The 19,690-nt window shown below is 54.2% G+C and overlaps 1 protein-coding gene across 1 annotated transcript; it reads left to right on the top strand.

Annotated features, from left to right (window-relative positions):
- Positions 1-1,195: 1,195 nt before the first annotated feature.
- On the top strand, positions 1,196-19,255 carry LOC113940343 (F-box only protein 42-like; the record flags this gene model as incomplete). The annotated part of the gene is made up of 3 exons (XM_027631473.1): positions 1,196-1,307; positions 16,300-16,566; positions 19,139-19,255. Coding segments are annotated over exons 2-3 (367 nt in total), but the record flags the coding sequence as incomplete, so codon positions are not given.
- Between the last annotated feature and the right edge of the window lie 435 nt (positions 19,256-19,690).

Below are 19,690 nucleotides of genomic sequence, written 5' to 3'. Positions count from 1 at the left end.
CCGAATTTCCCCCCAGAGCAGGCACATTTGCCGGCAGATGGCGACTGAATTCCTTAAAAGCACCAATAAACCTCCAGCTCAAACAAACCCTGATGCAAAGCCCGGGGCGTGCGGCGCTCGGGGAGGTTTAAATCCTTGGATTTCAGCTCTTTGGGCGGCTCAGAAGGGTGGGAAACACCGTCCCCCCGCCCTGGGAGCGCGAGGAAAAGGCGCAGCAGCCTCGGGCTGTTCCTGCCCATCCTCTAGGATTTTTCCAGAGGGAAACAGGCACCGAGTTTTCCAGCAGCCGGGCATTGTTGGCTCCATCCCATGCAGCGTTCCAGCGGCGTTTTCCCGGGCGTTCCCCTCCATCCTGCTGCAAGAAGTCCCGTTCCCAGCCCTGCCTGACCGCGGGCATCCTTTGGGATCCTCTGGGAATGTGGTACTCACCTGGTGGGGGGTGAATCCCACGTCTCCTGCCGGGTTATCCCAGCCCCCCACGGGGCACTTGGGACACATTCCATGTGCTATCCCCTGCAATCCCAGCTCTCCGCGAGGCTCCCGGCTCATCCCCTCGGGCAGGGAAGGCGCCTGGGATGCCGGGCGGGCTCCTCCCTGTGGGATGCAGCTCTGTGGGACAAAGAGAGGGCGGCGGTGACTCCCTGTGCCCCTTCCCTAAGGAATAACGTCCGCACGCCACTGGCCAGCGGGACTGGCGCCAAAACACAGCGGATGTTCCCACAGGGAACGGGCTCCGCTCCCTCCTTTCCTCACCTCCATGGCCAACGGAGCACCAGTGACCTCCAGGCTCGGGGATGGGTCACATCCCGCCCGCCCGCCGAGCCCTCAGGAGGCTACAGGGCTGGGGGAAACACGCAGGGCTGGGCAGGGAGGCTCCCCGTGCCCGCACTGTGCCTCCCGGGGCTGTGGATGAGGGTGGGAGCCCGGGAAGGGAGCGGGACAGGGAGCGGGAGCGGGACCCGCCCTGACCCCTCCGCCTCAGCGCCGACCTCCCCAACATGGCGGCACCGCCCGCCCGCCGCTCCCAAGATGGCGACGGGACCCGTCAAACATGGCGGCCGCGCCCCCAGTGCGGAGCGTTGACCTTCCCATCATGGTAACTCGGGCGGTTCTGTCCCTCTCATGTCACGTGATTCCGGGGGTGGTGCCGCGCCTGCGCAGTGCGCGGCCGGCGCGGCCGGGGCGGCGGCGGGAGGGCGGGGAGCGAAGATGGCGGCGCCGGCCGGGGCCGTCACCGGGGAGACGCGGCCGCCCCGCCGCCCGCAGCCCTGAGGGCCTGGCCCGGCCCGGCCCGGCCCCGCCGGCAGGTGAGAGCGGCCCCGCCGCGCGGCTTCCCACGGGCGCGGCCCTTCCGGGGCGGCGGGACTGGCCCATGGGGCGGGACGGGCCTGGCCCGGAGGGACCCACATCTGAGGGAGGAGGGTGCGGTGAGACCTTCCCCCCCCTCCCCCCAGGGGTTTTTGGGGGGTCCTCTCGCAGGGAAGAGCCCCCGGGGAGTGTAACCGGATCCCCTAAGGGGGAAGCCCCTTCCCTGCCCCGGGGGGGCGGCGCCGGGTTCCCTCAGGGCCCCAGGAAAAGCCGTGTTTCCCCCCCCAAAAACCCATGTTTCCCCCCAAAAAGCCATGTTTCTCCCCCTCAAAACCACTATTCCCCCTAAAAAAGCCGTTATTCCCTCTGAAAGCCGTTTCCCTCCCAAAAACCCACACTTCCCCCTCAAAAGCCATGTTTCCCCCAGAAAAAAACGTGTTTCCCTCTAAGAGCCGTTTCCCCTCACAAAACTGTTTACTCTTCCCAAAAAACCATTTGTCCAAGAAAAAAGGCCGTTCCCCCCAAAAAAATCCATGTTTCCCTCCCTAAAAGCCACATTTGCCCCCAGAAAAGCCATTTTTCCCCAAAAAAATCCATGTTTCCCCTCTAGCAGCTCTTTCCCCCCAAAAGCCGTTTCCCCCTAAAATCCACTTTTCCCTCCCTAAAAGCCATATTTCCCTCCCAAAAAAGCCATTTTCCCCAAAAAAATCCTTGTTTCCCCCAGAAGCCATTCCCCACAAAGCCTCATTTCTGCCCAAAAGTCGTGTTTTCCCCCAAAAATCCATATTTCTCCCCCCAAAAATCCATATTTCCCGCCCTAAAATCCATTTCCCGCCAAAAGCCATGTCCCCCCCCTAAAATCCATGCTTCTCCCAAAAAATCCATGGTTTCCCCCATAAAAGACGTGTTTGCCCTCAAAAGTCCGTATTTCCCCCCAAAAATCCGTATTTCCCTCAAAGCAGGCCACGTTTCCCGCCAAAATCCCTGTTTCCCCCAAAAGCCGCGTTTCCCCCCAGTGTCCCGTTATTCCCGCGTTAATTCCACATGAATCCACATCCCCACTCTCATCCCTGCGCCCCTGTGTGTATAAATCCCTGGATTTTGGCCCTGGGATTGGGGTGTTGGAGCAGCCGGTGGGGTTTGGGGTGTTGCTCCCCAGCGTTTTCCCTGCCAGTCTCTTTTGGGAATGGCTTTATTTGGGATGGTTTTCCTGTCCCTGCAGGGGCTCAGGGATTATCTCCTGCCCAGACCTCTCCCTGGGGTGTTTGGCTTTTCCAGTGGGGTTTTCCAGTCGGGAAGAGCATTTCTTAGGAGGGGCAGGAGCAGAGCTTGGGTGTCTTGCTGTTAACGACCCGAATTCCAAGGAATGCTTGGAGGAGGAACAGAAGGGGGGTGGAAACCCTTGCCTGGGGGAGTGTTCCATGTGTGGAATAACCCCAGGATCACTGGGAATGTCCTTGGCATTCAAAAGGCTGGAGCTCCCCCGGGAGCCCAGCAGGTCAGCAGCTGGAATTCTTCCCCTTGGCTGAAGGGACAGGAATTCCAGGGAATTCCAGTGGAGGTGCTGCTGACCTAAATCTGGGCCCGGGGTGGGACGAGGCCTTTTCCCACCTTTCTCCCAGGCGGCCTCGGGAAGCTCCAGGTCAGGAATGGTGCTGGAGTGTCCTGACAAAGTGCAGCCACTTCTGGAGACAAGTCCCAGAGTGGGATGGGAATCCAGGAGCTGACTCCCTGTTATCTCCTCATTCCACAGCCCTCAGTGTTCCCACCACAGTGTTTTCCCTTAATTTTGAGCTGTTTTCCCTTAAAGTTGGTGATTTTTCCCTTAATTTTGGCATTTCCCCCTAACTTTGAAGTGGTTTACCTTAATTTTGGTGTGTTTTCCTCTAATTTTGGTGTGTTTGCCCTTAAATTTGTGATTTTTCCTTTAATTTTGGGATGTTTTCCCTTGATTTTGGGATGTTTTCCCTTGATTTCGGGATGTTTTCCCTTAATTTGGGTGTGTTTGCCCTTAATTTTGGTGAGTTTTCGCTCAATTTTGGTGTTTCCCTTCTCTCCTTCCTTTTCCTCGATCCCAAATCCCAGTGGTGTTCCCTCAGGTTGTGTCTCCCTGGGGTTGGTCTTTCCTTGGTGTCACAACTGAGAGAGGAGAAAGCAGGATCCTGGGCAGAATTCCAGCTGTTCCATAGAATCCCAGGCTGGTTTGGATTGGAAGGAGCTTAAAGCTCATCCCGTTCCACCCCCTGCCGAGGGCAGGGACACTTTCCCTATCCCAGGTTGCTCCAAGCCCCATCCAACCCGGCCTTGGACTCTTTTTTCCAAGGCAGGATGGTCCTGTCTGGCACGTGGAGCTGTTCCTACATGGATTCAATCCCATTCTCCAGGGGTTTTGTGTCTCCCCTGTGTCCCGTGGTGGTTTTGGCACAGCAGGGATGTTTGTGTGTGTTTTTCCTGACGTGTTCCCGGGAGTTTTCCCTGGCAGGTGACTCCACCCGGGCAGTGTCTCTTGGCTTTGAGAAGGCTCTGGAATATTTGCTCCCATGGATTTTACAGGCAGCACGTGGGATTTGGAATTTTAATCCGAGTTCCCTCCAGCCTTTAGTCCCTGGGATTCTGGTTTTCCCGGCATTTGGCTGTTGGAGAAGCCCCAGGAGGAACCTCACCTGCAGGACACGTGTTCCTGCCCTGCCTGGGCTTGGAATGAAGGTGGGGATGGTTTATTCCAGCTGTGTTTTGACTTGGGAATTTCAGCCATTGTCGGCTGCGCCTTCCAGAGGGGTGTTTGCTCCCAAGGCTTCCCGGGATGTGTGGATTATCCCAGCCTTGACTCAGGAGTGTAAGGTATCCGATGCTCCCGTTTACCAGGCTGCAGCTTTGGGATGGGAGCCTGGGCATGGTGTTTGTGCATTCCCAGCTGATCCGTGAAGTTCTGCTTCCAGGGCTTCCCAGAGGCGTTGGGGCACAGCCTGCTCCCATCCCAGCCACTTCCACAGGATGTGAGCAGGGGCTGCTGGAAAAGGCTTCCCACTCCCTGTGTAAACAGAGCTGCGCCTCCCAGGGAAGTTGTTTTTCCCTGTGCATTCAGGCAGGGAGGGCTTTGTTGCAAAACATCCATTCAGGCTTTGCCCCGATGGAGTTTCCTCTGGAAATGCAGCATCGCTTCGGGATGGCTGGGAGGGCTTGGGAAAGGTGGTAGAGCCAGAGCCGGGCTCGGATTTGGCCCAAATCCTGATAAAAGCCGTGGAAAGAGGACTCTGGGATGTGCTCCATGGGTGTCTCTCCAGGTAAGAGCTCCTTTTGGAGCATGTTTTCCAGCACTGCTGTTTCCTGGGGATGTCAGTGGCGGTATCAAGGCTCGGGCTGTGCTGCCACGAGCAACTTTTGATGGAATTTAGGAATCCAGGTCAGAATTCCTTTTGAACTGCAGGATAAAAGCGGATCACGGTGACACATCCGCGTGAAAATCCCACCTGCAGAAATCAGGGCTCCTTCCCTCGGGAATCTGGCTGTGTTTGCTCCCCCGTGCCTGTGGAAATGTTGCAGAGATTTGTCTTTGTTTCCTGAGCTCCAACTGCGACGTCTGGGACTGGAAATCTCCCTTTCCCCCCTGCTTAAGGGAGTTCTGGCCCCAGGATCAGCACTCCCGACCCGCAGGATCTCTTCCCGTGTTTCCAGCTCACTTGGAAGCCTTTCCCTGGCCTGTTTTGTCTTGGGCTTGTCGTGATTTGGGTTTTGAAGGACTCAGGGAAGTTGGTGGAGCTGCTGGAATTTATGTGGAGCTTCTTGTTGGACGGGACTTGGAACAATGTGGTGCAGTGGAAGTGTCCCTGCCCAGGGCAGGGCATGGGATGGGCTTTAAGGGCCCTTCCCACCCAAACCACTCCAGGATTCCAGGACTCTCGTTTGGTGTCAGTGGGCAGAAGATCATCTCTGGTTTCAGGAGTGATTTGGGGTTTTCTGGGTAAAAAGCAGCTTATAAATGTAAAAACTTTGCTGTGGGAAGAACTGTCCATCCCCAAACTTCTCAAATCAGGGGATCTGTGACAGAGATTAACCATTCCTGCCAGGTTGTGTCACTCTGGAGAGCCTGCAGTGATCCAAGTGATCTATCTGGGCTTTAGAAAAGAATCCTGAACCCTTTGGGTGCCGTTCTCAGTCCGGTGCCAGTCGGGGTGATGGGTGGGGGCAGGATTTTAACAAACAGGGATCTTGGGAAGCTGCTCTTGTCATTATGAGACAGACACGAGTTGGAAATCCACACCATTGCCTTGGATTTTATTTTCTCATTAACATAACGGGGATTTGCCTTGTTTTGTTGTTGTTGTGTCTTTCCCAGTATTGAATATTTAGTGTTTTCAGGCCTCACTAAACAGCCAGACTTGAGCTATGACTTGAAGGATGGGAGGATAACCTGTGTATCCCTGACATCCAGTGCTTCTCCTTTCCCCTTGACTGAGGAACAAAAAAACTCTATAAAAAATAAGAGCAAAGTCTCCAAATGGGTGGAAACTGCAGCAAATCCTCCTCCAGCCTGGGGGTGGGTCACACTCCTAAAATCTGAGCCCACTGGAATTCCTGGGTGGGATATTCCTGTCCTGGCTCAGTTGTTCTGGGGATTTGCAGGGTGGCTCGTGGGTGCTGCTCCCAGCCCCTCACACCTCACTGAGTGGGGATTCCCTGGGGATTTAGTCCCATTTCTCCATCCTGTAAAGCCTGGGCTTGGACAGGACATGGAGCAATCCTTCCAGTTTTATTCCAGGGTTGTGTCACCACCACCCCCGGGCTGTTCCTCACCTTGGATCACCGAAGAGGAAAGAATTCATCCTTCCCTTCCCACCTGCTTCACCTCCTGAGATTGAAGGGAATCCTCTGTTCCTCACAGTTTGCTGGGAGCTGGTTGAGATTCTCCCAGGGCACTGGTTTGTGGAGGGGCAGGAACAATCCCTGTGTGCCCAGGGAAGGACCCAGGGAACGGCTGGAGCTGTGCCAGGGGGTTGGGATGGATCCCAGGAAAAGGTTCTTCCCCAGAGGGTGGTTGGCACTGCCCAGACTCCCCAGGGCAGTGTCACGGCCCCAAGGCTGCCAGAGCTCCAGGAGGGTTTGCACAATGCTCTGAGAGACGGGAGGGGATTGTTGGGGTGTGTGGGCAGGGCCAGGGGTTGGATCCGTGATCCCTGTGGGTCTCTTCCAGCTCAGGATCCTCTGTGTTTACAGAGCTCTCCCAGCTCCCCGTGGCCATGGAATCAGAGCCACTGTCCAGGCTGCACAGCCCGAGCTGCCATGGGCAGTTTGAGCAGGGAGATGTGATGTCTCAGAGTTAGTCCTGCCTCAAAACCAGGATTTCCCTCTGTGCCAGCCCCTGGTGCTGCCCTGCACCCAACACGCCCACGGGCCTTCGAGCTCTTGGGTTCTCCCCCCACCCTGCCCAGCACAGCCAGAGCTCTGTGCTCTGCACTTTGCAGGGGTTGCTGGGGGGGGTTGCCCTCCCTAATTAATATTTTCTGCTGAAGAAGCCCAGCCCTGAATTCTGGCGTGTTCTGAATTTGCACAATCCAGCCCTTCCCACAGGGCTCAAGGGAAGAGCTGAGTTCTGGGTTTGCTTTTCAGAAATGCTGCACTTTCCGTCACCCTGCTGTGTTTGCATGAGTGTGGCATGGAATCATGGAACGGTCTGGGTTGGAAGGGACTTTAAGGATCATCCAGTTCATGCCAGGGAAACCTCTCACTATCCCAGGTTGCTCCAAGCCCCGTCCAACCTGGCCTTGGACACTCCCAGGGACGGGGCAGCCACAGTTTCTCTGGGCACCCTGTGCCAGGGCCTCCCCACCCTCACAGCCAGGAATTCCTCCCCAGTATCCCATCTAGCCCTGCCCTCTGCCACTGGGAAGCCATTCCCTTGTCCTGTCACATCCATCTAAACTCTGGAAAGGCAGCAGCACAGGTCAGGGAGCCAGAAAAACCTCTGGGACATAATCCCAGTGCTGGGGAGGGTTTGCTTGGCCTCACCCTCTTGGAACTTTTCTCCTTTACCTGCAGAACGGGGTTAATCCCCACTGTGGTGCTTCCCAGCCTGGCCCTGAGCTGCTGGAATGTGTGAGGGCAGGATGTGTTGGGCAGGTTCTCCTGGTGCTCCATGGCCAGAGGGGTTTCTGGGCTGGTGTGTGGGGTGGAAACTCCTTTTGTTCCACATTGAGAGAGAGAAAATGTCTTTAATGTTGCAAAGTGTCTGACAAACACATTAACCTGTCCTTACACCCCCCCGCCCACCCGTTTGTGGGACCAGCCCTGCTCCTGGGCAGTGCTGCTGGGTCATCCAGAGTTGGCAGCTCCCACCAAGGGCTTCCCACTGGGAATGACACAGGTGAGCTTGGAGGTGGCACACGAAGGTCTGTGCCTTGACTCCGTGAGTGACGTGGTTGATGTGTCAGACATGGCTCTGTGGGCAGGATCAGCAGGACACAGACCATTTGTGGTGCTCATCCACTGGCAGTATCCATGTGGAGATGGTACTGGATATCCTGGTGTCCTGCCTGCTAACAAAACATTGCCTCAGCGCTACTGCCCGCTCAGCATTCCAGCTGAGAGCTCTGGGAATCGATGGAAATTAAACCTTGGCTGCCCATTCTGCGCCAAACCGTGTTTTCTTCCAGTGTATCCCTTCTGGTTTTGTGGCTCAGAAGGGTCCTTGGGCTCGGCCTCGCTGCAGGTGAAATGTCCCTGGGCTGCTCCTCACTCGTGTTCCGCAGTGCACAGAGGGACGTTGGGGTCGGTGAATTTGGGTTGGAAAAGTGGCAAGTCCTCCCTTCTCAAGTCCTCCCTTCTCAAGTCCTCCTTGGCCGGTGGCAGCGGCTGGACACAATCCCAGCTGTGCCCAGCGGGGTGAGAGGCTGGTGGGCACCTCCAGCCCCGGGGGCACCACTGGGACCCTCCGGACAAGGAGGACCCGGAGGGGCTGGAGCGTGTGCAGGGAAGGGAACGGAGCTGGGAAGGGGCTGGAGCAGCAGGAGCAGCTGAGGGACCTGGGGGGGCTCAGCCTGGAGAAAAGGAGGCTCAGGGGGGACCTTCTGGCTCTGCAACTCCCTGACAGGAGGGGGGAGCCGGGGGGATTGGGCTCTGCTCCCAGGGAACAAGGGACAGGAGGAGAGGGAACGGCCTCCAGCTGTGCCAGGGGAGGTTTAGACTGGATATTGGGAAAATTCCTTCCTGGAAAGGGTGATCAGGCACTGGAAGGGGCTGCCCAGGCAGGTGGTGGAGTCCCCACCCCTGGAGGGATTTAAAACACCCGTGGCTGTGGCCCCTGGGGACGTGTTTAGGGTGACCACGGCAGTGCTGGGGAATAGTTGGACTCGATGGTCTTGGAGGGCTCTCCCAACCTCAACAATTCCCTGGCTCCATGATTGGTGCTCATGTGCTCCCCAAGGCCACGCTGTGGGGGAACCAGAGGCTTGAGCAGGAGCCGCACGGGGAGTTGTACCCTGGGAACCTGGACCTTGGCGGTTCCTTGGCTTCCTTTCCCAGGGACTGACACTCCCTCCTCCCTTCCCCCCAAGAAACACTGAACCTGAGCTTTGCAGCAGTGCTGGAAACCTAAATCCTCACGAGGGATTGCCTGGATTCCATGGACAACACCCCCGTGGGGTGTTAGTGCTGACTGAGCCTCTGGAAGTGCTGGGAGTTCTGAAGGAAGTCGTGTGTCCGTCCCTCGATGGGTTTTTGGGAACAAGACTCGTGCAATTTGCTTCCCTTCTCCCACTAATTCTTGGTCTCGTTGCCCCTCTCTGCCTTATTCAGGAACAAGAAGGTCTCAGAGATCCTACTCTAGGATCTAAGAGGTTTAGATGGGATTTTGGGAAGGAATTCCTCCCTCTGAGGGTGGGGAGGCCCTGGCACAGGTTGCCCAGAGAAGCTGTGGCTGCCCCATCCCTGGAAGTGTCCAAGGCCAGGTTGGATGGGGCTTGGAGCAACCTGGGACAGTGGGAGGTGTCCCTGCCCACGGCAGGGGGTGGGGCTGGATGGGCTTTAAGGTTCCTCCCAACCCTTTCCATAATTCCATGATCCTTAGTTCCCCCCAAGTTTCCTAAGACAGGAAAGGAAAGACCCTGTGACGGGAGAGGGAGAGGGAAGAAGCTCCAAATCCTGGAGAGGGAGGATGCAAAGGTCCCACCCCCCATCCCGAGTGTGCCTGTGTAGGAAATGCCATTTTCCTGCTTTCCCAGCTTTCCCAGCTGCCTGCTCAGCTGGAGGGGGTGGATGTGATCCAGGGCTTTCCCGGCCAAGGAAGTCAGGGCCAGGTGGGCTCCGACACCTGCTTTCCCTGTTTGCTGGACGGGGGGCACCTCGGGAATGCGGGTCCCTCCGGGTGGGAATTGTGCTGGGAGCAGCTCTTGGGATTCATCTGTGCAAAGAAAAGCTTGGATTTTGTACAAAATAACCCCCCAATGCAGCCTGTCAGAAAATCAGGAATTAACTCTCCCAGTATGTTTGGATGCCTCTGCTTCTGTCACTGAACCCTTCTCTGAGATACTTCCCAGCTTTTCATTCCGTTATCCCGCTGGGGCAGTTTGAACTCGGGAACGGGCACCGGGCAGGATGGGAATGCAAGGTGGAAATTCCAGGAGTTGTGTTTCCAGGCTCGTTTTCCATGGGGGTTTGGGCCAGTCCCCTATGTTTGCCTCGTGGTTCCATTATGAATTCCCTCTGTTTGTGGATGAACCGGGAATGCTTTTCCAGGCTTCCCTCAAAATCTGCAGCTTTCCAAGGGCTCATCCAAGAGCTCCAGAGCTCCCGTGGTCTCTTAACAAAGGAAGAGGTGACAGTTATTCCCAGGATCTCCTGGTGAGCGGGAATTCTTGCCAGTGAATCATCTCGGGCAAGTTTGGATACATCCCTTGGGATGTTTTTACCCAAGGAGCCTCTGTTCCAAGTTTATCCTCTGACAGCGGGTGTTCCAGGAGGAGCAGCTGCCCTTTTCCTTGGAAAAACCTCTTTTTCCAGCCTCCAAGCCTTTGATTTGCTTGTTTAGGGATTATCCCGTGGTTTGCCTTGGTTTTCAGGTGAACCAGGATTGCGCTGGGAAAAGTTGAGGTGAGGACAATGGGAATGAAGGGCTCGCCGTGAGCCGGCAGAGGGAGCGTGTGAGCCCAGACACTCCCCATTCCCTGCCGAAGTGAGGGGGATTTCGGGAGAGGGGAGGAATCCCGCGGGCAAACCGACCCACTGAGCGGCTGCTCTTCGCTGCCAGGGCTCCTCAGGCCCGATCTGGGCAGGTTTTAAACCAGTGAAACTGTTTGAAGGGTCATAATATTGTCCTAAAAAATTGGGAAGTCTCCAACTGCATCCACAACAGACGCAGGGGCTGTTGGATGGTGGAGGTTTGGGCTTTTTTAGCAGCATTTTGCAGGAATGTCCCAGGATTGCAGGATGTTTAAGGATTGTCCTGGAGCCTTTTCTTTTTAGTGTGGTTTTATTAATAGTTACTATTATTAATATTTACTGTTAATATTTGATTAAGCTTTGGGGCCAATTCTGAGGCTTTGTCCTGTTATTTTTAATAATAATATTCATATCATTGTTATTGAAATGACACATTTCCCAGGGACACCTCAAGTGTGGGGTCATTAAACTGCTGCCCCCCCTTGTTTTTACAAACCCTCCCCCAACATCAAACACCAACCCCCTGGTTGGTATTCCAATAAATTATCCTGGAATAAACCTCCCCATCTTCCTTCTCCTTTGATTTTGTGGGAACACAGGTCCAGCAGGATTTCTGTTCGGGTTGCTGTGCTGTTTGTGCAGGAAATGCTGCTGGGTGATGTTATATTACCACTTTTTTTTTTCTGAAAGCCTGGAAAAAAATGAGCAGGAATCTGGAATAGCTGAGTGTTGGCTCATCCGTGGGGAGGGAGGAATTCCTGGGAATTTTATACCTTTTTATTACCAATCAAAATCCAGCTGCAATGCTGCTGTTCCAGTGTAAAATGAAGTTTGGAATTTGTCTCTGGAGCCTCTAAAAATGCTGTTTTAACACACAGGGAGTCGGTGCTGGGAGAGAAATACTGGAATTTTCAACCTCAGGGATGGAATTTCAGTATCCTTAATTTTCCTGGGTGAAGCAAGGATTTATATGACAGGGAAAAAAAAGACCAATTTCTTGTTGAAAAGGGTAAAAAAAAGGAAACACTCTTTTTCCAGGGGCTTGGAATTGCCTGATTTGCAGGGATGAGGAGACCCCGTGTGCTGGTATTCCCGAGGGCTGGTATTCCTGAGGTCTCACTCCTCTGGGTGATTCTCCAGCAGCCCAGACAGGATATTGCTCATCCCAGACATTCCCAGAGGCTTTGTTTTTTTTCTTTGGCTAAAATCTGCTTTTTTTTCCTTTTGATTTTCCAGAGGATCTTCTCTGTCTGGTGCAGGTTTTGGGACTGGAAATATCATCATATTCAATGGTGATATCCCAAATCCCACAGTTCCCACAGGTCTTTACTCCCTGTGCTGTTGCCTGTATAAAATACTGTGCTTCTCCTAGGAAATAGTGCTGGATTTTCCTCTTCTCTCCCTAAAAATGGTCTCAGGTCCTGTAGGACAGAACCAGCAGGAGCAGGGAAAGCTGCCATTGGAATCCGGGATGGCACCGCTGGGGAGGCACTGAAATTCCAGGGAAAATCACCCTTCCCAGGCAGGAACTTTACCTTGCCATAGGAATTTCCTCAAGGAACACAACCTTACAATCTGACACATCTGTCTGATGGAAGAGGGTTTTTATTTAACCTGGGGAAGAGAATAAGCCTGGAAGGTCTCCGTGTCCCCCTGGTGCTCCCAGGGAGCTGCTGGCACGTGGGATGAGCAGCTCCAAAGGACGAGGGAGAGGCTGGAGCAGGTTGGAGACCCGAATTCCCGTGGAGCTCCTGATTGCCAAGTGCAATTCAAGCCCTTTCTGTCCCAGCCCAGCCAGGGCTGGTCCTCCCCCACCCCTGGAATGTTTTTTCCCAGGTGAGGACTCGGCTCCTCCGCGGGTGTTTGGAGAGAGGACTTTTTGTGGCATGTGGAAACGAGCTCTGACTCAGGGCTCTGGCTCAGCCTCTCATTTTCATTCAACAACTTTCCCTTGGAGGCTTTTTTTCCCTTTGTTTTTTTTCCCTTAAAATCCTGTTGACGGTAAAAAAAAAAAAGGGAAGGTCGAAAGCCCTGTGGGTTCTGACACTTCCTAAAGCAGCTGGAAGTTGGGAGAAGAGGAGGCAGCTCGGGATGGGAAGCACTGGTGCCACCCACACCTGAGATCCGGGGTCCATGGGGCCGGGAACGCTGCCTGCAGGTAGGAAAACCTTCTGGGATCAGGAGGGGATTTGAAGGAGCAGGTTTGGCTTCAGCCCAGTGGGGTGAATTTTGCCTGCATTTAATATTCCTCGGCTGTTTGTTCCGGGTAATTATTAAGTGGAATAAACAGCAGGTTCTTAACTAATTTCAGGAGGGGGGAGAGGGAAAATTGAAGTGCCCTGGAAGCAGGAAAAGGTTTATGGAAATGTTTTGCCAGCTGGCAGAGAGGCAGCTTTTAGGAGGGGGCAGGCAAATTCCAGCAGTGCCGGCACAGCTCCGTTCCATTGCCCTTCCAGCTTTTCCTGATGGGTTATTTGAAGCAATTCCTCCTTGGTCCGACTTTAGGCCGATTCCTGAAATGTTCTCCTGCTGGAATCTGACAGCATTCCTCCAGGACCAGGGTGCAGAACGGGGTGTCTGTGGGGATTGTGTTGGGCTTGGCAGCGATCAATCCGAGCACAGGGCTCTGGGATCCATCCCAGAATTACCTGGGTTGCAGGTACTTTTGGATGAGGCACAACTGATGCAATCCCTTTCTTGCAGCTTTTTGTGTGCTCAGAGATTCATTTCCAACCTGCAGCCTGGCAGGGAGCACCTTGAGCAGGGAGAGAGCACCTCTGGCATCCCCCCAAAACGCAGGAGCACAGCTCTGCTCTTGGGATAACTCAGCACAGGAGGGGGATTTTCTGCCATGGGTGTGCTGAACGGGAGCTGGCTGGGAGGCTTCAGCTCTTTCCTACTGGGATTCCTTTTCCTGTACTGGAGCAGGGTTGTGGGACTTGGCAATCCAGGGCTGGTTATTCCCAGCCCATTCCAACCAAAACGTGCCTCCGGGCCAGGTCGAGCCCGAAGGGTTATTTTGGCAGCAAGTTACCTTTTGGCTGCTGAGTTTATTGCTGGTCTTGTTTCCCTTAAGGAAAACACCAGTGGGGGTGTGAAAACTCTGGGAATGGTCACTCCCTGTGCTCAAACGTTTAGGAAATGAGGATTCAGTGGAGTGGGTGCTTTGGAATATTTATGAGCTTGGTAAGAGCTGACAGAGCTCAGTGGAGCTTCCCCATCCACGGATCTGCTGCTCCAGGGATCGAGGGGTTTCCCTACTCCTCCCAAAATCAGCTCAATTAGCTAAAATCAGCCTGGGAGATGCTTTTCCGAGTTGTTCTGTGATCAGCCTGCTGTGCTGTGTTGTTCCCGAGCCGGATCCAGAGGGTTGGAATTGGGATTTAATAGTTGGAAAAGCCCTCTTTCCAGTGGGTGTTAGTTCCTGCACTTCTCCAGCAGGAATGGGATAAGGATTTAAGGGACAAATAAAAGCTGTTAACATGGAGTTAACAACCCACTTGGCATCATCATCCCAGGATCCCATTGTCCCTGAGCTGGAGCAAACCCCTCCTGCTTGGGATCCGGGATGGTTTTGGGGTGGGAAGCACCTCCTTTGGGGGGGCTCTGCTGGCCTGTTTTCCCAGGCTGGGAAATTCCACATAGGGAATGACCACCTGCCTCCAACCTTGCTGGCCACAGCCACCCTGCATCCCAAGGCCATTCCCAGGCTGGAGAGCAGAACACCTGGGGGTGCTTTTGCTTGGAAAAGCCCCAACCCACTGGTTTTCCATTCTTTTTAGCCCAGCTCCACTTCCCTTTTGTTTTTCCCCGTTTTCCATTCCTCAGTGCCTGGGAATGTGCTGTGTAAGGAGGTTTCCTGGCAGCAGCTCCCATGTCAGAGCGTTTGGTTCCAGCCTCTCCCTGTCACAACATCCATTCCAGGGGGATTCCTGGCACAGGAGAACACGTGGAGCAGCCACTGGGATGGGAGCTCGGAGCGGGATCCTGCCGTGGCTGCTCCCAAAGAGTGGCAGCCTCGTGGGTTTTCCAGAGCTGCTTCCTCAGGGAACCTGGCAGAAGGGGTGGCTGGTGCTGTCCCATGGCATTTTCCTGGAATTAGTTGGCATGGGAAGCTTTCCCGCTCCCTCTGCCATTCCCATGACTCCTCCACTCCGACTGTGACGGGATGGGAAAACCCTGGATGTGGCTGGAAGGTTGTAACAAGAACTTAGGTGGTTCCTGATAAATAAACATGGTTTTAATCAGGTTTGTAATCCATGTTTATGGGGTTTTGTGGGTTTTATTTATCAGGATATTTAGATATCAGGGTATTTATCCTGATAAATTTCATTTATGGGCCACATTTATAAATCAGGTTCATAATCCACATTTATGGGGTTTAACGAGATTTATTTATCAGGATATTTATATATCAGGATATTTATCCTGATAAATCATGTTTATAAATCAGGGTTATAAACCACATTTATAAATCAGGTTCATAATCCACATTTATGGGGTTTAATGAGATTTATTTATCAGGATATTTTAGTGTCAGGATATTTATCCTGATAAATAAACCATGACACTGAATAACTGAAGTTCCTTCCAGAATTTTCTGTGATAGTGAGAGTTTGGTAAAAATGATAATAATGTTCTTGTCTTGAAGTATGTTGGGAAAAAGCTGTGTCTTGTCTTCCCTCTCGAGGAGTGGGTTTGGTTCCTGGGCTTGCTGCTGGTGGGATTTATCCCGTGGAGCGTGTGGGTCTGCATCCCGTATTTATATTTATCCTGATAAATAACCCATGTTTATAAATCACATTTGTATGGTTTGATGTGGTTAATTTATCAGGACATTTGTATATCAGAATATTTATTTATTTATTGCCAAGGAACCAAAACGGGTTGGCAGCTTCCTGGGAAATAAGGTCGAGGGATTTGTTTTCCAGCCATGGATTTAGCCCCCCCGTGCCACGTGCCCCTGGTTAAGGTGGATTTATGGGATGAGGTGTTTCTGTCATCGGTCCGTTACTTGAGATGTTCTGGAGAGCTGGAGGCACAACCTTTGATCCCCCAGCCTTCCATAAATCCTGGGGATTTGCTGTCCTCACCTGCTGCCAGCAGGAACCGTGTGTAAGAAAAACCAAGGGAAAGGAGGGTGTTGAAGGAAAACGGGACTGGGAATTATCCTCCAGGAAGTTTGGGGTAAAACAGGCTCAGTGGCAAAACTGCTTTCCCAGGGGTGGGAAGGTCACTGTTCCTAAACCATCTCCCACCTCTCCAAAGCTTTGCAAAACCATGGAGTTCCTAAACCATCTTCACCCTGCTCCTGCAAAACCCAGCTGTTCCTAAACAATCTCCAAAACTCTCCAAAGCTTTGCAAAACCCAGGAGTTCCTAAACTATCTCCAAAGCTTTGGAAACCCCGGAGTTCCCAACCCATCTCCAAAGCTTTGCACACCCCGGAGTTCCCAACCCATCTCCAGAGCTTTGGAAACCCCAGAGTTCCCAACCCATCTCCAGAGCTTTGGAAACCCCAGAGTTCCCAACCCATCTCCAAAGCTTTGGAAACCCCAGAGTTCCCAACCCATCTCCAGAGCTTTGGAAACCCCAGAGTTCCCAACCCATCTCCAAAGCTTTGGAAACCCCAGAGTTCCCAACCCATCTCCAAAGCTTTGGAAACCCCGGAGTTCCCAACCCATCTCCCCCTCTCCCAGGCTCTGCACCCCTGTCCTGCCCTGGGTGTTTGCGGTGGCAGAGCTTGACCGAGATCTGTGGTGTGAACCCTTGCAGGTGAATTCCTGGTGCTCCCAGTTCTCCTGTGACCCCCCCCTTTGTCCCGTTTTCCCCGTTCCAGCAGTGGAGTGGGATGCCATGGCCAGCTCCTCGGACAGTGAGGACGATGGGTTCATGGCCGTGGACGCCGAGGACGCCGCGGCCGAGGGGACGATGGAGCAGGAGGAGGAGCCCCAGGCCGAGCTGGAGCTGGAGGAGAGCAGGCACAGCAGATCCATGCTGGAGCTGCCGGAGGAGGTGCTGGAATACATCCTGTCCTTCCTGTCTCCCTACCAGGAGCACAAAACCGCCGCCCTGGTGTGCAAGCAGTGGTACCGGCTGATCAAAGGTGGGCAGGGCAGGGGGTTGGGACTGCGGGGACAGGGTTGGGGCCCTGCCTCTGGCTGAGCCTCAGCTCTTGCTTTCCCCTCAAACTCTGGGATCTGACTCCTGGAGAATCCCAGCACAGCCCCCCAGCCCTCGGGTCCTGGCTGTGCTCAGGGCAGTGGGATGCTGCAGAACTGAACCCTCAGCCCCTTTTGGGGAGTGAAACCCGTGGAGGGTGTGAGCCCCCCGCCCCTGGAGCTGTCCAAGGCCAGGTTGGATGGGGCCTGGAGCCACCTGGGATAGTGGGAGCTTCCACCCATGGCAGGGCATGGGAATGGATGAGCTTTGAGGTCCCTTCCACCCCAAAACTCCCAAAGCCCAGGACAGAGCCCCTCCATTTGCTGCACCGGGATGCTCCCAGTGGTGGCTTTGCATCCCAGCCCCATTCCCAGTGTCCCATGTCTAACCTTGGCTCTACGCTGGCCTCTTGCTCTGTCCTGAGCATTCCCAGAGCTGCTGCTCCCAGCTGGAACAGCCCCGTGCCTGTTTCCTGCAGCTCTGCAGGGGATCAGTGGGATGTCAAACCTACATTAATGCATATTCACACTTCCTGAAAGAGCAGCCCTGAGCCACAGATCCTGCATTCTGCCTCCTGCCAAAGCCTCGGGGGCATATTTTAATGCTGGATGTGGATGATACAGCAAATAAGGAGGGAAAGTTGGACGAGGATCCAAACAAAACCCTCTGCTTCCCTTTGTTTGGATGCGCTGGGTGATTCCTGTTGTGATTCTGACACTTCCATCCAGCTTCATTTAAAAAACAAGGAGTTTAAGGGGAGACCACAGGTAAATCTGCTGGGATTGAACTGCACGAGGGGAACTCGTTTCTTCTGGAAAACATGGAGCCAGGATGCCTTTGGCAGTTGTGTGAGGTGGTGGCTCGTTTGTGGACTCTGCACACCTGGAAGCATTGCTCAGATTCCAGGCATTTCCCACTTTGCCCAGAGTTTAACAGGAAGAAGGTTAAAAACAGGAGCACTGCCCAAAGTTACTCTTTTTTGCGTAATTTTGGGGCACCAACAGCCCACACCCCTGTGGAAAGGTCTTCTCCAGGTGCTGGCCTTTCCTTGGCTGGTTCCTGGAGCAGCCTTAGGAGCTGCAAAGGATGCAGCTGGAATGGCCAAACACCTGGGATTCAGCCCAAACTGTGGGAAGCACCCCTGGAGTGGGGGGGGACGAGCATCCCGAGGCCCAGCGTGGCTCCGGGCTCAGTCCCAGGGGGGCTGGGCCACTCTGGGGCAGTTCCAGCCAAAAAGGGAGTGAATTCCCACCTGTGAGCTGTGCCCAGCGAGGTCACTCAAGGGGAACAGTGGATTTGTTCTCTCCTGCCTCAGTTTTCCTGTTTGCCAGGACACAGCTGCTGGGAAATCCTATGGCTCACATTCCCGTTCCCGTGTGACTCTCGGGAATCAGCTCCTTGAGGACCCTGGGCTGGATTTTTTTATTAAAAAAACCCTTCCTGCTTTATATCCTGGAGTGGAATTTCTTGCTGGGGGTGTTCCTGGCCTGTCAGGAAGCAAATCCTTGGGGGAAAAGCTCTTGGCAGGTTGTGGCATCCTCAGTGCAGGTGCCACCGAGCATCTGCTGAGCTGCTGCTGCCACAAACCTTCTCCAGAGCCTTTTCTCTCCACAGGGAGCAGCCCCTCATCCCTGTTCCCCAACAGAAATCCTGGCAGCTCCATGAGGAGCCTGTTCCCAGCTAAATCCACTTCCTCACACAGCTGAGGAGGAATCTTTTCCTGCTGATTTTTGTCCCTGATGTCTCCTCACCAATCTTTTTCAATAAAACAGCGTCAGGCTTATTATCAAACATGTCTGTCTGATGGGAGAGGAGTTTTATTTGAAGTGGGGGAGAGAATAAGCCTGGAAGTCTGAGTATCTCCCTGAAGGCCCCCTGGTGCTCCCAGGGACCTGCTGGCATGTGGGATGAGCAGCTCCAAAGGATGAGGGGGAGTCTGGAGCAGGTTGGAGACCTGAATTCCCGTGGAGCTCCTGATTGCCAAGTGCAATTCAAGCCCTTTCTGTCCCAGCCCAGCCAGGGCTGGTCCTTCCCCACCCCTGGAATGTTTTTTTTTCCCAGGTGAGGATGTGGCTCCTCTGCCAGAGTTTGGAGAGAGGACTTTTTGTGGCGTGTGGAAATGAGCATTCCCTGGGCATAATGTGCATCCACAGTCCAAAAACTGATTATCCTTTGTCCCCTGAGGCTCCTGAAGGGAAGGGAAGCTGCTCCTCGGAGTGGGATGAGGGAGCACCAGGATTGTGGGGTGGCAGAGCAAGCTGGGAGCTCTGCAGAGCATCCCATGGGCTTCCTGCCTTTCACCAAGGCTCTGCTTCCCAAGCTGGAGCTCCAGGGATGTCGTGACCTGGTTCAGTGAGTGTTGCTGATCTCCACATTTCCATTATTCCCTCTCCTCCTCCAGTTCCCGGCGTGTTTGTCCCCTCAGTGCAGGGCTTCTCTGGGGCTGCTGGGGCTGTGCAGGCACAGTTTGTCCCTGCCATGTCCCACACTTTGCTGACACCTGCTTTCCTCCCCAGGTGTGGCCCATCAGTGTTACCACGGGTTCATCAAGGCAGTGCAAGAAGGGAACATCCAGTGGGAGAGTCGCACTTATCCCTATCCCGGCACCCCCATCACCCAGCGCTTCTCACACAGTGAGTACCTGCTGGGGCCAGCTCTGTCCCCTCCTTTGGGGGGGGGAAACTGCATCCAGGGGGTTTCCACTGCATCCCTCGGGATGTGGCAGTGCCACATGTGCCTGTCACTGTGGGAATTCCAGCAGCTGGCCCAAGAACAGGGATTTGGGAGCTGCTGGTTGTGGCTGTGGGCCTGCTGATCCCAGGAAGTGTTGGTGGAGCTGGGCTGGGATTGGGGCTCTCTGGTTGTGCCTGTTTAATGTGCAGGGATCTTTCTGCAGCTCCCCTTCTTAGGATTAAGGCTGGAAAAGCCCTCCAAGATCTCACAGTCAGCTGTTAATGTGGTCACCCCCAAATGTGTCCCCAGGTGCCACATCCACACGTTTTCTGAGCACTTCCAGGGGTGGGGACTCCACCACCTGCCTGGGCAGCCCCTTCCAGTGCCTGATCACC

Source organism: Corapipo altera, unplaced genomic scaffold (genome assembly GCF_003945725.1).
Source record: "Corapipo altera isolate COAL_440 unplaced genomic scaffold, ASM394572v1 131712, whole genome shotgun sequence".
Classification (NCBI taxonomy): Eukaryota; Metazoa; Chordata; class Aves; order Passeriformes; family Pipridae; genus Corapipo; species Corapipo altera.
This window is presented reverse-complemented; position numbering and strand designations above follow the sequence as displayed.